Source organism: Nothobranchius furzeri, chromosome 18, assembly GCF_043380555.1.
Source record: "Nothobranchius furzeri strain GRZ-AD chromosome 18, NfurGRZ-RIMD1, whole genome shotgun sequence".
Classification (NCBI taxonomy): Eukaryota; Metazoa; Chordata; class Actinopteri; order Cyprinodontiformes; family Nothobranchiidae; genus Nothobranchius; species Nothobranchius furzeri.
The window spans coordinates 43,783,017-43,801,793 of NC_091758.1; the positions used below are offsets into that span (position 1 = coordinate 43,783,017).

At 45.6% G+C, this 18,777-nt stretch overlaps 1 protein-coding gene across 2 annotated transcripts in view; it reads left to right on the forward strand.

Annotated features, from left to right (window-relative positions):
- The window catches only part of kif6 (kinesin family member 6), a 62,819-nt gene that overhangs the window by 16,806 nt on the left and 27,236 nt on the right, over positions 1-18,777 (forward strand). For both annotated transcript variants that reach the window (XM_015969142.3, XM_054741938.2), the window contains exons 7-12: positions 4,670-4,876; positions 5,033-5,176; positions 5,263-5,349; positions 8,847-8,950; positions 11,714-11,819; positions 12,522-12,657. In XM_015969142.3, the coding sequence (XP_015824628.3) occupies positions 4,670-4,876; positions 5,033-5,176; positions 5,263-5,349; positions 8,847-8,950; positions 11,714-11,819; positions 12,522-12,657 (784 nt within the window). The remainder of the gene's footprint in view (positions 1-4,669; positions 4,877-5,032; positions 5,177-5,262; positions 5,350-8,846; positions 8,951-11,713; positions 11,820-12,521; positions 12,658-18,777) is intronic.

Consider the following 18,777-nt stretch of genomic DNA (forward strand, 5'->3'; position numbering starts at 1 on the left):
GTGGCATTAATTGCACTAATAGAGCGTCCAAGGAGTCTCCACTTCATTTTTTCCGGTAAGTAAAATTATATTTATGTATTTTAGGTCACTGCCGAGCTGAGCTTAGGTTTTAACATGTACTGTTTAACCATGAAATTTAAATGTAATAGGGTAAAACCCAGTGCATTTAACATAATGCTGCGCTTTAGAAAATGGGTTGAAATATAACATGTTGGTGGAGCTGGGTTCCCACTATCGGCTTGTGGAGCTCTCGGGAGACCGATGTTTTCCACCCGGTTCTCCCCTCCCCGCAGCTCGGCGCATCTCTGTCTGATCGCAGCTTCTGTGTGCTGCGCGGGCTGCCGGCTTGTGGAGCTCTGGAATGGAAACCTTTCCACCCGGTTCTCCCCAGCGGCAGCTCTGCGCATCTCAGATTGCAGCGGCGCTTGTCTGCTGTGCGGCTGCCGGCTTGTGGAGCTCTCCGAGACACCTGTGTTCCACCCGGTTTTACCCAGCGGTCAGCCCGGCGTATCTCTGACTCAGAAGCTCTGGTGTTGTGCACAGTTAAGTCCGGTCGTAGCTAGGTTGCTACCTCCGTTAGCTTAGCTCCCACCTCCGCATTAGGTTTGGGTTAGCTTCAGGTTAGCTTGTAGCTAGTTCGACCGGGTGTCGTCAGTTGATCCCAGCCTTACAGCCCCACCCTCAGCTCCTCCTCTCTTCCCTTTTGTGGAATTGTCTGGGCTTGACGGAACCTGTGACACGGTCAAAATGGCGGTGGTGGCCACCTCCCATTTAGGAAACCCATTGTCCAATATTTATATGTCGATGGGTTAGGGTTAGGGTTGTGGGTTGGGGACTGTTCTTCCACCTCGGCTGAGCTGCCTTGGGGAGTGCCCCAAGGCTCGATTTTAGCCCCGCTGTTTTTTGCCCTGTATCTTCTACCCCTGGGTGACCTATTTTGCAAGCATGACGTGACATTCCAGCTATATGCTGATGATTTCCAGGTTATTTTTCTAATTAGGCGTGGTGGTTTATGCGCCATCCAACATTTGTTGAACTGCCTGGATGGCATCAAGTTATGGACGGCTCAGAACTGCTTGTGTTTCTACCAAAATAAAATTGAAATAACTCTGGTTACTCCACCAAAGACTCTAGAAGCTGACCAAGGGCTTGATTTTTCCACACTGACCTCGTACCAGAAGGTGGTGCTCACTAACCTGGGGTGAAGTTGGATGTGGAGCCCAGACTAGATTCTCAGGTGAACGGAATCGTGAGATCTTGCTATTTTCATCTGTGGATAAGATTTAGCCATTTCTGGCACGTAGAGATTTGGAGACTGTGATCCATGCCTTTGTTACCTGCAGGTTGGATTATTGTAACTCGCTTTATGCAGGGCTTAGACAAGCTTCCATAGCACGCCTCCGGGCAGTCCAGAACTCTGTAGCTCGCATGTTGACGGGCACCAGGCGGTCTGAGCATATTACACCAGTCCTAGGCACCTTGCCTTGGCTTTTTGTCCATAAGGTAACCCTTGTTCAAGGCATTAAGTGGGGGGGAACCTCAGTACTTGTCAGATGCCATCCACCGATATGTCCCGATGCGTTCCCTTAGATCAGCTGACCAGGAACTATTAATAGTGCCCAGGTACATATTGAAATCTCAGCGCTGGGACCAGGCTCTGGAATGAGCTGGCGGCCAGTGTGAAGCAGGCCCAATCGCTTGATAAGGCGACTAAAAACGTGTCTTTTGTCGCTGGCGTTTGGTTATTGAGGCCGGGATTAGGTGGGCGGCTTCGCTCTGGTTATTTATTTTATCTGATGGCGGTTAGAAAGCTGGTTTGGTTCGCTGTAACTGTACTTGGGAATTTTTTATGGTGTTTTTCATGTGTCTGTTTTTATTGCTGTGTTTTATTAGTTTACAGCACTTTGTTTGTCCTCATGAGCGCGCGAAAGCGCTTTATAAACAAAGTTGAATTTGAACGTGTACCTAGACAGAGTACACTAAACCCAGGATCCAGTGCTTTACAGGTGTCGTTGAATATGGCCAGCTTGTGAGGTCAAGTGTAGCAAATGCAAATTAGTAACACCACCTTAATAAATATTGGTGGCTGTAATGATAGCTGCTTAACAGAGATATTGGTAATGGTACAACGAGCTGCAGCTGATGCTAGCCCGAGCTACTGCTAATGTTAGCCTAATCTGCACCTAACACCAGCCTGAGCTGCTGCTAGCGCTTGACAATAAGGAAAACAACAACTACAAACGCCAGAGAAGGCAGGGGAGGCACGCAAAGCTCTAATAACGATTTAATATAAAGTCAATGTCTCCAGTAACTGCTCTATAGATTGTTTTTCTGTAAGATATCCTCACGTACATGATCGCTGAATTCACCTGTTTCCTGATCAAATACACATGCAGAAGCGAGAGGAGAGACAGAGTAACCGATTCAGACCGAGCGCATGCGCCAACTCTCTGTATCAAGCGTATGCAGCGCTGCACACGCTCACTGAAACAGGAAGTGCCTCCTCTGACCGCACGCCACTGGAGCGTACATGTATCGTTCCAGGATTTACCGGGCTTATCCAGAGTATGAATGAATGAAAGACAGATCCACAGCTGCACACGAGGGTTCTGTTCAAGCAGTGTCATAGAGCCATCAGGGCAAACTGACCAATCAACATGCAGCTCATTTGATATTCATGTCCTGGTCGAGTGGGCAGAGGAAACCAGTCTTTATTATGGAGTTATTTTTAGCCTTTTATCAAAGGCTCCTGGACCATTTTGAACCTCAACAAGGTTGCATATTAAATCGAGGCTCAAAGAACAGGTTCTGTTAGTAAAAATGTTTTTCTGGGACCCCATTAAAACAGGAGGGGTTGGTCAGTGAAAACATCTTCTCATTACTCAGAGTTTCACAATGAACCGAGGAGACCCCACATAGTCCACCCACGCAGAAGCTTTTGCTTGAGATTTTATCTCAAGAAGTTTCTCTTGAGCCCGAAGGAAACAAAGAACCCATAACACTGTTTATTTGTTCCTGACACGATCCTCCAAGACGTCTCAGCTCCCCGGCGACTTCCATTACAGCGATGCCTTCTTTCTTCTCTCCGTCTCAGCCATGTGGAGAGAAGATGACACATCCATCCACGCCAAACCCAGCTCCCCATGAGCTCATTTGCTTTGAGACTTGGCCTTTCCCTTTATACTTGACAGGAAGTAAAGTACAGCTCTTCAACTCCTCGCCCTCGTGTCAGCTTAACAGGTCCACCGATCTGGACTTTTCAGACTCTGGCTTCACATGGTTGCTGAGTCTGAAGTGTTTCTCTCTCCCTACAGTGCACGCTAACATCCTCCTAATAACTGAGTCAGTAATCTCTTAATCCTATGCATTTCTAGTCCCAGATTGCCCCTTTCTGCTGCTCTGTGTGTGGTCAGCGTGTGGTGCAAAGCAGTTCAACATGTTCAGGCTCCAGTGAGGTTGCGTTGTCTCATTTCTGTTTCAAACCTAAAATTTAATCCTGAACGTTTTGTGAAGTAAAAGTCTCACAGTTTATAACCGTAAAGGTTAGCTGTGGCCACAGTGTAGCTCACCACCAGAGTGATTGTACTGTAGCGGGTTCCTCGCTCATGGAAGCGTTACACAAACGTGCAACATGAATTCAGAACAAAGTGTACTTGTTGTTTTGGGATAAAAGTTAAAATATTAAAACCTTTTTTCAAATGAACATAAACTGAGACAATATTGTGTTTTAGGCTCATGTTTTCTTGTTGTTGCTAAACAAAACAAGTTGCAGCCTTTTGCAGCAGCTGCAGACCACCAGAGCCAGGCCGGCTCTACTGTGGCCAAAATCAACGCATCCGTTTATTTAAAGCAAATCTCAGTGACATCCAGGCTTTTCAAACGAACACTGATTCTGTGAAACAAACAGCCGACAAAATCAAAATAAGAGTTTATGCACAGACTCTGCATACCCCTGAGCTTAGGAGCTGCCTCGGGCATTTAGGGATGCCCTTTGGTGCGCCCATGGACACGAGAGGATTGAAGGGAATTTAGACGAGGAAAGAGACGACAGCAGCAGGTTAAGACAGAGAAAGATCCGTCAGGAGCTTTTATGGCCTTAACAAGCAGGCGCTGGCACATTTACGCACCCAAATAGAAGAAGAATGTGATGTGGACACCTGTGAATTGTTCTTATTCGTCTTGCCCGCCCATTATATCAATTACTCCTCTGCAAAAGAGAATTAAAGATGCAATAATCTGATGCTGAATCCATATAAGGAAGCACACTTTCTGTTTTCTTGAGATAAATCCTCAATTTAAATGAAAATGTGCTTTTTACAGACATACTTCAAACTAACTGTAAAATCATTCATGGTCACCACGACGTAGGAAAGCAGATTCTGTTTCCTTTTTAAATTTAATTAAGGCCTCTTCAGGGTAATATTTGAAGTGGAGTATTATGAGTCGTACAGTTTCTTCTCCCCCTGACTTGTTTTGGTGACCTTGTTAAATCCACCTCTATTCTCTAAAGCTGTCACCATGTTTACTCCTCACTGAGATTTGATCCAAGAAGAATAAACAAAAACTTGTTTGAATCCGGCAGATTTCGGATTTGGGAAAAGTATTCAGAGTTTATACTTCACAGTAAAATGTTGTCTAACTGCTCTGTTTGCCTTCTCTTCGTCATCAGACTCCCATGAACCAGGCCTCTACCCGCTCCCACTGCATTTTCACCGTGCACCTCTGCAGGCGTGAGCCTGGCTCTGCCACCCTGCGGCGATCCAAACTCCACCTGGTGGACCTGTCTGGGTCGGATAGAGTTGGCAAGACGGGTCTAGATGGGCAGCTTCTCACCGAGGCCAAGTATATCAATCTCTCCCTGCACTTCCTGGAACAGGTGCATGCTTCTATTACTGTTAATAGTTTTTGTCTTCTCCAAGGCTGTTCTGTTAAAAAGATGGTGCTTTTGAGGATTATCACTGCATGTTTAATCAGGGTCAGCCACCCTGTGTGCTGTTTAAGTTATAAATACTTTAATTTCTCTCATCCTCAGGTGATAATAGCTCTATCGGAGAAGAATCGCTCCCATATTCCTTACAGAAACTCCATGTTAACATCGGTGCTGAGGGACAGCCTGGGGGGAAACTGCACCACCACCATGATTGCCACTCTAGCAATCGACAAAGGGAACATTGATGTGAGGATCTTCTTCTAGGCGGCTACGCTTATGAGGAAGACCCCTGCAGAGACATAATGGCCGCTTGTTGAAACTGTTTTTAACAGGAGTCCATCTCTACGTGTCGCTTCGCTCAGCGTGTGGCTCTCATAAAGAACGAGGCGGTACTGAATGAAGAAGTGGACCCTTCCCTGGTGAGAGCAGGCACACGCAGCCCTCGTTGCCGCCAGACACACAACAGAGACGTGACTTAATGTGCTTTTATTTTATTTGTAGTCTACGTTTAGCTCATATGAGTCCGTTCACACTGGATATTCAGAATGATGCAGAAGTCGGGTGCAAGTTTGAAGAGTTTCAGCTCAAAACGCTGAAACCTGTTTTTGGTATGTTAGAAAAAGTGCAGAGTAGCAGGTGGTGAAGTTTCAAGGTAGGGAGGATAATCCTTGAAAAACAACTCAGCAGGGTGTCTTGGCTCGGAGTAGACCCGCTGCTCCTCCACATCGAGAGGAGCCAGTTGAGGTGGCTCGGGCATCTGGTCAGGATGCCTCCTGGACGCCTCCCTGCTGGGGTTTTCTGGACACGTCCAACCGGGAGGAGACCTAAAGGAAGACCCAGGACACGGTGGAGGGACTATGTCTCTCACCTGGCCAGGGAACACCTTGGGATTCCCCCGGAGGAGCTGGCCCAAGTGGCTGGGGAGAGGGAAGTCTGGGCCTCTGCTTGGGCCGGAGGGATGGATGGACAATTCAAAGGTCCAACCCTTGTTTTAGGCTCCTCCCTAAAGAGAATGCCAGATGCAACACACACTGTCAAACAACCACAACAACATAACATTGGTTTACCTTTTTGACCCTTTCTTTGCATTTTTAAGCAATAACCGCTGAAGTAATACACCGACGCAGCAGCCACGGAGTCTCCAGTGACTTTGGCTCTGGCGTGGTAGCTAATGTAGCTAGCCTGGCCCTGGATTTGTTTCCTGCTTTGGATCAAAACACTTAATTTATTGGTCGTCGGTGTGTGAAGAACATTTCAAGCAAAATGCCAAAGCCAGGTCCAGATTATCATCTCCAGGCCCCCCTTTAATTTACCTTTAATAAACACTGAAGCCAGCCGTCTTTACTCAGACTTTCTTACTTGCTTTATAAAAGGCTTCACCGTAGTCACAGTCGTATTTTTTTTTTCAGTCCTATTTTTAATTTTGCAGCATACTCCAAAGCTTCCTCTATTTCAGCGTGGCTGGAAGCAGACCTGCTCACTGCTGTAAAGCTCCCCTGGTGAGATGAATTATAAGCCGTGCCATCTATACCCACGTCCTGTGCTTCAGCCCAGATCGGCCTCAGAACCAGCTGCTTCTGTATTACTTCTGCCGAGATTTGGCTGCAAACCCTGCAGAGGTATTTTTAAGAGAGTCTGCGGCGGGCCCAGTAATTGTGACAGCGTCTGGCTGCTCCCAAATGGGTCCGACACGGTTACAGCTCCGGGCAAACTCAACCTCCACGGGCACACATCTTGTCTCGGTGTGTGGATTTATATGGTGTTTCTCATTTTGTTTGCTGCTTCCTAACTTTATCTCCCCGCTGGCTTAGCGAGACGGAGACAAACCAGAGCCTGCAGCAGAGTTCTGATGTTATAATGATGTTTTTTATGGAGGTTCGGAGCGACTCTTTAGCCTGAACAACCAACAGCACCGAGTTGGACTTGATGGTTATGGAAACCCACAGTTTTCGTGTGCCACGTTGCCTGAGTGCTCCCGTACAGTAGCTCATAGGATGCTAAATGATCTCTGAGCAGCAGGAAACCAGCCAGACCAGAGAAAACATTTAACAAGTCACTCATGGAGCAGTTAAAGAATGAGGTGCTGAAAAGTGACCTGTGGGTAAGTCTGCCACAGTGACCTCACCATATACGGTTCTTAGTTTCTCTGAGGGCGCTCAGGTCAGCTTCAGACCAGAGCTCTGCTGGACTGGTCTTCCTAGATGCACCCGCAGCTAACCTCTGTTGCACTTAGCTTCCATTTTTAAGTGAAATCTGATATTGAAACTGAGTTTGATCGAGTTCATTTTGACCCTCTGCGATTAAGTGATGGTTAAACTCTGCCCTGACCTTTAACTTCACCAAACTCCACAAACGCCGCGCAGAGACGACAGCTCGGATTCACGCAGACCTGCGAAACAAACAGAAGCTCCTTATCACCAACCAGAGAGAGTTTTTCCAGAAAGTGGGTGTGAAAATTCCTGCGTGGCGTTGCTTCTCATCATGGAGCATCCGTTTGGAAAACTCCAGTTGTGCAGCCGTGCCCTGTGTGGTTGTGTGCACCTCCACTCCCCTCATTAAGAAGAGGCCCTGTAACAGCAGCACGCTGTGTGTATGTGTTTAGAGTGAGACCTGTGGTTACCCTGCTGTGCTTACAGATTACTCTTGGTTTGTTTTGTGCAGTTAGAAGTGGAATTTCCATTTTAGATTGGCTAATGATGATTCACATTTAACTGCATAACTTGTTAGTGAGAGGATATGATTTACGTAATTACAGTTTCCTGCATCACTGCACTGACATGACTTTTAAAGACATCCTCATCAGCCGCGAGCGCTTGGCGAATTTCATTCCAGAGTGTGTGTACGCCTGCCATGCTGCTGCGGTGCCACGGTGGGACTGGCGCTCTGAAATAGCCGCCATCACCCAGCTGACCAACAGCTGCTGGTCAGATTTTGAGGACAGCTGGTAGAACTAGCGTCAGGGCAGTGGTGGTTTCTGAAAAAGGAGAGACGTGGATCTGCTCTGGTGAGGAGTGCTCAGCCGACATATTTAATGTTGGAACATACGATACGGGGTGGATTAGGGACCACGTTTCATTTAGCAAAGTGGCCGCTTCCCAAAACCACCAAACAGGTCTGTTTCTCCTCACCGGTGACACGAGCTGATCGTGTCAGACTGCCTGACCGGTTTGGGCTTTCATTTAGAAAATGCATCAGCTGGACTAGGGTGAGATCACCCAGTCTGACCTTTGACCTGTATTAGCTCTCGCTGACCTTTTTGCCCCTAGCATGTTTGTGTCAGGGCCGGTGCTGAGTAGCTCACACACTGCTGTTATTTTCTCGCATGCCGAGCTTCTAACACGATAAAACCCTAGTAGCATGTCTTGCGTCATCGCCGCTCATGCGCAGCTATGATTGACAAAGAAAGAGGGGCAAAAACATCCTGGGGTGTTTTTACGAGTCGGGGTCTAGAATCTGTTTGCAGTCGATTCTTCGGAGAGTGAATCCAGGTGAACACGTCAGACATTCCTGAGCAGGTTTCTGCAGCGCCCACTGCTGCTTCTCCACAGGAAGTGCACGGAGAACCCATAACTGCTGTTACTGTAGGTGTGTTTGTGGAGTCACTTTAATTTTATAGTTAGCAATTTGTTAAAGCAAATGGGGTAAAAGCAGTTATTCCTAATTGCATTTTTTATAGATTAGCACATAGTTTGATGAAAAAAACTGCCTTTATGTTTATAACTCACCAGTTACTGCTTTTGATCCCCTAATACAAACATTTTATTGCACATTTTTCTGCGTAATGTAAAAAAACTTTCTTCTGTCTTTCCTTTCATCTCGTTTACAGAAAGGTTTCAGTTTCACACCTCATAGCATCACAAAAAGGTCGGTTAAGCGCACCGTGCAGCAGGTGACCTGTGCGCTGTGTGTGTTTCAGGTGATCGCGCAACTAAAACAAGAGATTGTGTCTCTGAAGGAAGAGCTGGTGATGGTGTCAGGAGAGCAGAGAGATGATCAGCTGACAGCGGAGGAAATCTTGGCGTAAGTCACACCTGCTTTAGTCAGATTTAAGTTAGGAGACGGGGGGGGGGGGGGTTCCAGCTCTCGTCTGGCCAAAACCAAGATGCTTCCTGAAGATGTCTCCGTGCTCGGTCTGCTGTCATGACTTAGGTAGTTAAAACTTAACTTGTGCTGATGTGGATCCATCCATGTTTGGGCAAAGTCTGGTTCAGCGACCAGTTGGACTCAGTCAGTCAGGGTCAGAGTTCAGACCGGACTTGGCAGATGGGATTCCTGTAAATTTAACACCATAAGTTTGTTTTTGTTATTATTGCCTTCCCCTCCAGATGACCAGCTCTCATTTCCAGCTGTTTGTGGTCCAGCTCACAGCGGAAACCTATAATAAGGACTGCTGTAACCAGATCGTGTGGCCACGATAGCTGTTTTTATTTATTTAGTTTAAGCCTCGACTCATTCATCCCATGTCCTCGTCAGCTGAATACTGGATCTTGTTTTGTTTTTGTTGATTTATTCAGGGTCTAAATAAGATCATTGCTGCGCTGAAATGCCCGTGTCCTATTTCAGAGCAACCACAGGCACAAAATACATGTCACTTCTAAATATGAGTTATTTTGTGTGCCATTATGATTAATGATAAATGACCCGCACTTGTATAGCGCCTCTCAGAGTACGGACTCCAAAGCGCTTTACACTACAGTGTATCATTCATCCATTCACACACACATTCACACACTGATGGTGATGAGCTACGATGTAGCCACAGCTGCCTTGGGGCGCACTGACGGAGGCGAGGCTGCCGATCACAGGCGCCACCGGTCCCTCCGACCACCACCAGCAGGCAAGGTGGGTTAAGTGTCTTGCCCAAGGACACAACAGCAGAATTTTCTGTCCGGAGCCGGGATTGAACCTGCAACCTTCCGATTACTGGACTCAACCTGCTGAGCTACTGCTGCCCTAGCTACATCTACCCGGAAGTGAGACGCTTGGATTTGATGAAACTCTGCATCCACTCGTGTGAATTCCAGCCATTCCATAACGTAACCTAAGATCTCCAGCAGAGCACCGGGACATTTCCCGGTAGCCTGGCCGCTGGGTCCAGGGGAGAAGGATCTGGACTCAACACTACCTGCATGGGGAGGAGCGGGACGTGAGGACGCATCCATGCCCCATCCAGACGGGGAAAAGCAGCCGAGACAGGAAAACTGCTTTGGGGTGTTTTTCACGAAGCGATGAAAACATGGTCCAAAGCTTCAAAACGAGGACGTTGCATGATATAGGACCTTTACTGAAAATGTATTTATTCCAAACGAAATACTGTCTACAAGTTATCTCTGACCGGTAAATGGTGGCTTGCCAACTCCGGGTCGGGGGAGAGGTCCTACCTCAAGTGGAGGAGTTTAAGTATCTCGGGGTCTTGTTCACGAGTGAGGGTAGGAGGGATCGGGAGATCGACAGGCGGATTGGTTCGGCGTCTGCAGTGATGCGGACACTGAGCCGATCTGTCGTGGGGAAGAGGGAGCTGAGCCAGAAAGCCGGGCTCTCGATTTACCGGTCGATCTACGTCCCAATCCTCACCTATGGTCATGAGCTTTGGGTAATGACCGAAGGAACGAGATCGCGGATACAAGCGGCCGAAATGAGTTTCCTCCGTAGGGTGGCCGGGCTCAGCCTTAGAGATAGGGTGAGGAGCTCGGACATTCGGGAGGGACTCGGAGTAGAACCGCTGCTCCTCTGGATCGAGAGGAGTCAGTTGAGGTGGTTTAGGCATCTGGTCAGGACGCCTCCTGGACACCTCCCTGGGGAGGTGTTTCGGGCATGTCCTGCCGGCAGAAGGCCCCCGGGTCGACCCAGGATACGTTGGAGAGGTTACATCTCCAATCTGGTCCGGGAACGCCTTGGGGTCCTGCCGGAGGAGCTGGTGGACAAGGCCGGGGAGAGGACGGTCTGGAGCTCCCTAGTTGGGATGCTGCCCCCGCGACCCGGACCCAGATAAGCGGAGGAAGATGACGACAACATCACACACTTAAATAATATGTCTAAACCCTGCAACACACACACACACACACACACACACACACACACACACACACACACACACACACACACACACACACACACGTTTTTAACTAGCAATATCATTTCTAATGTAAGGAATCCAACTGGGTCACCAGCGCCACGGCTTTCCAGAGGGCTTCGAATGAAGACAGCTGAAGAAGTCCAGCTGCCTGCACTCGAGCCTCTTTGGAGGATCCAACGCTGCTCATGGCACACCAAGATCACAACCTCCACGAGTACTTTTGTCTCACTCTGGGCTCACGATGCAAAGTTCTAGAGACGGACTTTCTACGTTATCTCTGATGTGTCACATCCACAACCTCCTAGAAAACAATTCCCTGTTTTAGATTCAGTGCGTTGCATCAAAAGGCACTCTGATGTCTGCAGCTCTCTGAAAAATCCCACCACTGTTGTTGTGAAGTCTCTCCATCATGTAAATCTAGCGTGTTTCCAGGTTGAACATCTAGCAGGATTTAAAAAGCGCCGCGGTCGCGTCTGCATTAGAACCGCCCGGCTCCTGGTGTTTTCCCGATGGCAGCGTTCGGTGTTACGACGATCATTTAGTGACAGTTTATCAGCAGGTAGATCCACAGGACCTGAAAAACACTCTAAAGATGAAATAGTTATCTCTGACCACTTAAGCTTTGTGTTCTTCACCATTTCAGCTTTTGCCAAGGAAGTATTTGAGGATGAAAGCTTTGAATTTGACCTCTGTCTTTGGTTTTTCAGGTTGGAAGAGTTAGTCAGGGCTTTCGTGGAGAACCCTGACCCAGACGGGACCCTGTCACTGGGTCCAGACATGAGGAAGATCCGGCGCAGTTTCTCCCTGTTGAAGGTGAAATATCCTCAGCTGTCTCTTCCTGTTTATCCTGCAGTTTTGGGCTCGTCCATCATTGCTGTTTGTCTTTCTAGTCATGATCACATGATCCACATGCCATTGCCGGGCTAACATTACAGCAAAGGGTATGTTTAGACCTGACTGATTGTGAGAAACAAAGACTAAACTACTTCACTTTCACCCAGCAGGAATTTTAATCTCTCCCCTTCTTTTGTTTTCTAAAGAAAAACCCGATTAGACTCCATTTTTAATAAATGCTCCACCTCATTCTTAAAAGACTCCGTGTTTTGCCATTTTCTGCTTTATTATTAGATATCTGACTTTATTCAACCAAATCTTATAAAGAATTTCCATAAAAATGTTTCATTAATTGCTTCTGACAGCCGTGTTCCTGAGTTCTGGGCAGGATGGAGCTCGAGAATCCGCCAGACGCGGTTCCAGATCCAGCTTAAGTGTCTGTTTATATCTCCTACAGTTTGTTATGATCCACAAAACTCTATCTTCTGTTAGGTTTACATTCCAGCTCACATCACCCCCGTCACACTCCACCGTTACTGTTGGAATTTGTCTGTTTTAAATTTCATTTCTTCTTTGTTTTCCATGCTTGCTTGCTCTTCCAGCTTGTTTTTGTTTCAGGATGATGCACAAATGCAGAAAGGCACATTTTGAGTTGTGAAGATTTCTGTTTTTTGTCTACAGTCAATGGTTTTGGACAAACAAGGCGGAAAAAATGGGAGCAATGAGCGACAAAAGTCACCAGAAAGGAGGGATGACGTCAGCGCAGCAGAAGTGGTCAAATTAAAGGAGCTGCTTAAGCAGCGTGATAGTGAGATCAGTATCCTTTGGCACAATTTCATATTAGCATCGCCACTGATGTCTGGAAGTCTTAAATAAGCTTTAATCCCATTTGCCACTCGGCATCAGAAAACCAAACTATTGTCATAAATAGACTGAAGTACCCAGGTAATGCGGCTGTACCAGCATTCAAACAATAATAGCTCCATTTGCTAAGTGTTGATCAAATATATCTCCTAGGGATGAGCTGGATACTCGTTTCAGACGAGTATCCGGTACGGATAAAGTATTTTTGATGAGTATGAGCATGAAACGAGTAAAACTCGTAAACATCTGTAATCGTGCTGAAGGAAAATCCTCATTGGGTAACTGACTGTCTTCACGCTCTGTGATTGGCCAGTCACATAGAGCGCCCGCCCCTCCCTACACACAAAACTCTGCAGCCGGGAGCTCACAGCTCAGTCCGCATCCGGTCCATCCACACACACACACACACACACACACACACACACACACACACACACACACACACACACACACAGTAACGGATCTCTCTGTGCTTGCATCACTGTTCACGTTTCTTCAGTGCTCCCTGTTTTCTTCAGTTTGCTTCTTTTTAAAGTTTTAAAGTTACTTTTTTCGTAACGTACGTGGTGCATTTGACAAGACAGAGCTGAAAACGGCTCGTGCTGTGTCAGTCACTGCCTCCGCTCCGGTCGGGTTTTTTTTTCCCTCTCTCTCCTCTTCCTCAGGATCCACTCCCTCTTTCCTATTCACTCTCTCCCTTTCTTTACATTTTTTTTTCACAATTGTCTATTTTTTGCTCATTTTAAGTATATTTTAATCATTTTCTAAACTCCGTTTTCTATTTTACATGTTTTGTTTTTGTGAAGCGCCTCGTGCTTTTTATCTTGAGAGGCGCTACGGAAAAGATCTTTTCTTCTCTCTCTCTCTTAATTCAGGCACTTAAATATTAATGTTCTGATTTTACTGAAAAACTTGTTCTGTCGTAGTTCCTTTACTATTGTGATCTAAAACATTTAATCTCAACTCTGAGGCTGCTCTGTAAATAGTTTTCAAATAAACAATACACATAGCAACTTTTGATCAGACTTAAAATAACGTATTGATGTAAACCACACCCACTTCTGGTCAAACCACACCCATTTCCGGGTTAGGCCACGCCCACTCCGAGTACAGATACAGATACAGATAGTGGTGTACTCGCTCATCCCTAATATCTCCTATTACTGGATCCTCATGGGTCCAAAACGGTTTCCGTGGTTCGTGAACGTTGGACTCAACCTTTGATGTTGAGGTATCGCAGCGTTATGCAAACAACTGAAACTTAACGTTTAAACCTATTTTAGCTGCACTTTTTTATATGACAGCAGCAATTTCTGTTGACCTAAATACATGAAAAATATAGCCCAAGTATGTTTTTTTAGCTCAACAATATGAGTAAATGATTGCTAAGGAAATTACTTTCAAGGTCTATTATGGAGAGCAATTAGGAAAACAAATTGGGCATATTATTAGAAAATCCTCATTACAAGACGGGTCTCAGAGGAACCTTTGGGTTTCTCGCTGCGTTTTTAAATTCCTGCACTTCCTCATACACAAAAATAAAGGAATGCTATTAGCCAGCGCTCCAAAACACACATAGCCCATATTTAATACTGTTTGCTCAGATAAATCTTCGTCTCGTGGCTGCTGCGCTGCTGATCACTGTTGCAGTTTTGCGTTTGAATCTGATCTTTCTAATGACTTTATGGGACTTTTCTGCACGCAGCCCGTCGTTGTGGTTTATCGTTAAATCACAGCATAAACAGAGAAATCTGCTTGATTATTTTACCCACAAATCCTCAGCTCTCCAAAATAAACTGAACATTATCATGCAGCCATTTCACTATAGTGTCTCTTGGACCAAATGTGGGTAATAGGAGTTCTGCACTCCTTTGTATATTTTCCCTCTCAAGCTGTCACACGCTGGTTTTCACATTATGCAAATGTAATAGTCTTAACTGTCATTGTGCACGTTAAAACAGAGCAGTAATGCAGTCATGCTACTGATTCAGCAGCTTTTAACTCATTAAACAGTGAAGTTTGTTTATATGGTTGAAGTAGCCTAAACAGTCAATCCTCTGGGCGAGCTCGTCTGTCCCCAACGTGTAACGCTATAGGCTGACCGAGTTTGGATTCGGAGCAGTATCTACCACCTCATCAGCATGCTGCCCGTGTCTCTGTAAGGGCTGGACACCACGAGCATTAATGTGCTAAAGCTGTTGCTGCTGCAGGCGTGCTGTTCCCACACTGACACCAAGTCTTTGTGGGGCTAATTGTAGGAATGTTGCCTATAAAAGTGTATAACTATCTATGTGGTTGGCTCTGCAAGGGAGCTGGAGCACCTGGTAACACTTAGCTGACTGCTGGTGGGATGATGCATCAACTAATAACATAATGGTGCAACAAAGAGAACCAATAAACATTGCAAACCATGAGGAGAAACAGCTCTCAGAGTAACCTGGATCAGTGGGGTCCAACAGACGGCACCTAGGATCGACATTTCATTCATCTATGGTGTTACACGTTCTGCTCAGTGTTTGTGTGTCTTTGACATTCTGATTGGCTAACAGCAACACGACTCTTCCGCTGCCTTCGTTCGCTCTTCTTTCTTAGGTAAAAAATGCAACATGATTTATTTCCACAAATAACACAAGCTTGAATGTTGTTGCGGTGCTAATGCTAATGGTTAGCTTTTACTAGCCAAGAAGCGCTCTGCTTTTTCTTGGACGAGTCATGTGGAACCGTAGGATGTCCAAGGAAGGCCCCACCTTTCTCGCCTCTGATTGGCTGGAAGGGCTCTCCTACGATTGGCTATTTGATGTAAGAGGAAACCGTCTCCCTCGCTGCAGGTGATCTTGAGGAGTTTTTTAAAGAAGATGTGAACTCATCGCTATAGTAACCACTCTGTCCTCTTCTCAACAAACCAGTTTCAGTTTCTTTTATAAAAGAACCTGAAAAACGTCAAATGTGAATAAATCTTGTTGCATTTTTTTCACACTAGACTGACTTTATATCTACTGACTGTAAGCATTAGAGTTATCTTATTACTTAATTATTAGGCCATCTTAGGTCTTCACTTTAACAAGTTAATGCTGTTCACAAGTTAGAGCACATCTCTCATCCTCTGATTAAATGTGTATCAATAAAAAATGTATACAAAGCTGATTAGACCATTTTTTTTATAAGTTTTGATTATTCTAGAAGAGAAACAGACCTGCTGCACACAGCTGGGTAAAATAGGAGTTTTATATTTCATATCCAGGCCCTCACGTCTATCCTGTCTACTCTGCTTTAATAAGATAACCTCAATCTTTAAGAGACAACCGGTGTGAAGTAAGTCCAACAGTGTGATGAATGTAACAAGATTTATTATAAGTTCGCATTTTACGTTTTTCAGTTATTTAAAATAAACAAAAAAAAATGGTTTTGCAGGACAGAATGATTATTATAGCGCTAAGTTCACATTTTCCATACAAACTCCCTAAAACAGCTGTTCTGTTGGTGGCAGGAGGACAGTCTGCACTTAGCGAGGGAAGACGGTTTGCTGCTAAATGAAACGGCCAATTGTAGGAGAGCCCTTCTAGCCAATCAGATGCGAGAAAGGCTAGATGTTCCTTGGGCGTCCTACGATTCCAAATGACTCAACACTCTTCCGTGGTCACAAGCCAACGTTGATGAGTCCTTGAATGCAAATGTCACAATGTGACATAGAAGAGATTTGCTCTTTCTGACCCGAGTGTTTCCCCTCCTTTGTCCTTCCAGCAGCTAATGCAAGACAGGAGACTATTTTCTTGTTCAGCATGCACGTGCAACTCAGAGAGACAGATCGTACTTCAAAAGAAGAAGAATTACACGGTTCCTCCGTGAACCTCACCTTTCAGTTACACATTATTAGTGTTCTGCTCCACAGCAACATCTGGTGGCACCAGGAGGACCAACTGACGCCTCACACACTGACAACACCATTAGTCTTTGCATGCTAATGACAGACTACTGATCCTGTTTCCATTCATAGTTAATCTCCTTTCACGTTTGGGAATGTCTAGAATGCTAACTTCTGATCAGACAACATTCAGAGTGTTCAGTTTGCACACCAGGAGACTTGGTTTACCTGCAGTGTTAGCTTATCAGTATTCATTACTATAGATGACGTGAGTGGACCTCCAATCAAGCCCATCTATAGAACCATGTGCTGTAGTCGCATCCAAACCAACCAGCTTTACGCTCGACTGAAGCTTTTTCATTAGCATAGATTCTAGCATTGAGCCAGGGATCTCATCAGGTTCACATTTACTCTCAGTAGGACCCAGAGATGATTCAGGAGTTGTGCTACGATGTACAAGATTTAGAGTTTACTCCTACAGATTCATGCGTACAGAGGGAGATTTATCGGTTGTATTTTACTACTGAGGTGGAAAGTGGGCCTAGAGGGTTGATAAAAGACTTTCTTCCTGCGGTATAAAATGGAAAAATGTGGTTTTCCAAAAGAGAATAAGAGCTTATCTTGTCTTGGTGAATGTATGGAAAGATCTGGCCTATGTTCATGAGAATGCACACACACAACATGTTTTATGGTGTTTTCAGTTTCTTGCCTTGCCCAAACATTTCTAGCAAGTTTTTTCTCTTATCCAAAGACCTTCAGTACAGAAACAATACAAAGCTCAAAGTGTCTCTGTGTGGAAATAATCGACTGAAAGTCGTGTCATCCTTTCTTTAGTCACACACGTCGTGGTTGCAGTGCTTTAGAGCACCACGGGTACTCATGTACAGGCATAACATCTATTTTCTCCAGAGAATAAATTATTTTATTCTGCATCATCATCCTTACTTAGAATAAGGATAGCAGGAAAGTCTTTCATGATTGAAATTGTGCTTTATTTCTCAGTAAAGGATGTTTCGCTGATTTATGAGTTTGATGTGAATGTAATCCATCCAGCTGATCTACATGTGTTCTGTGGATTTAGAGAAGGCGTTTCACCCCTGTGAGGGGTACTTCGCGACTATGGGGTACCAGGCTGTTAGGTCGGAGCTCGGTCCCTATTGTCAGCAGTCATTTGAGCTCATTTCCAGTGAGAGATGGACTCCGCCAAGGCTGCCCTTTGTCACAGATTCTGTTCATAACTTTTATAGACAGGGTTTCCAGGTGTTGAGGGGATCCGTTTTGGTGGCCTGAGGATCGGGTCTCTTGCTGGAGCGGTTCGCAGCCGAGTGTGAAGCAGTAGGCATGAGAGTCAGCTCTTCTAAATCTGAGACCATGGTCTTGATTTGGAAAAGGGTAGAAGGCCTTCTCCGGGTCAGGGATGAGGTCCTGCCTCGTCTTGTTCACGAGTGAGGGAAAGCTGGAGCGTGAGGTCGATAGGCGGATTGGTGCTACATCTGCAGTGATGCGGGCGTTGTACCGGTCTGTCGTGGTGCTGAGCTGGATGGATGGGTGGATGTAATCCATCCTGATGTCTCAACGTACTGTTTGAAAGCTTGGTTGCTGTTTTGTTTAGAGCTCTCTACCACCTTGATTTGTAGTCATCATCACTACACCTTCCTTGTGTTGATGAGGATGAAGAAATATCATCAAGTCCAACTCTCGGTCCATATATCTGATTACAGTTCAACTTGTTCAGGTCAGATTCAGTGAGAACATGAATACTGGCAGGATGAAATAGCTTAGAAGAGCTTGTGCAGATTGGAAATGTTGCTGGTTACCAGTAAACACACAGCTTTGCTCTTTTCTTTCTGAGATGAGTGCTTTACAAATAAACTTGACTTACTTTCACAGAAAAGCTCTTTGATGTTTGAATCTGATCAGGTCTCTGAACGTACGCTGACATCTGATGTATTTAGTGTGTGAAGAAGCAACACATATACATGAAACCTGCAGTTTTGTTTAACTTTTACATGTTTGGTTCCAGAGTAGTCGTGGGAAAACACGCACGCGTTATATGGACTAGTTATGACCTGAAATGCCAGAGCTGACTCGGTCTGTCTGGAACCTTCTGCAGTAAACTTTGACCTTTACTGGTGAAAACAGACTTAACAGGAAAAGGATTTAAGAAGAAGAAGTTTATCTATAAAGCACTTTTCACAGGCACAGGTCACA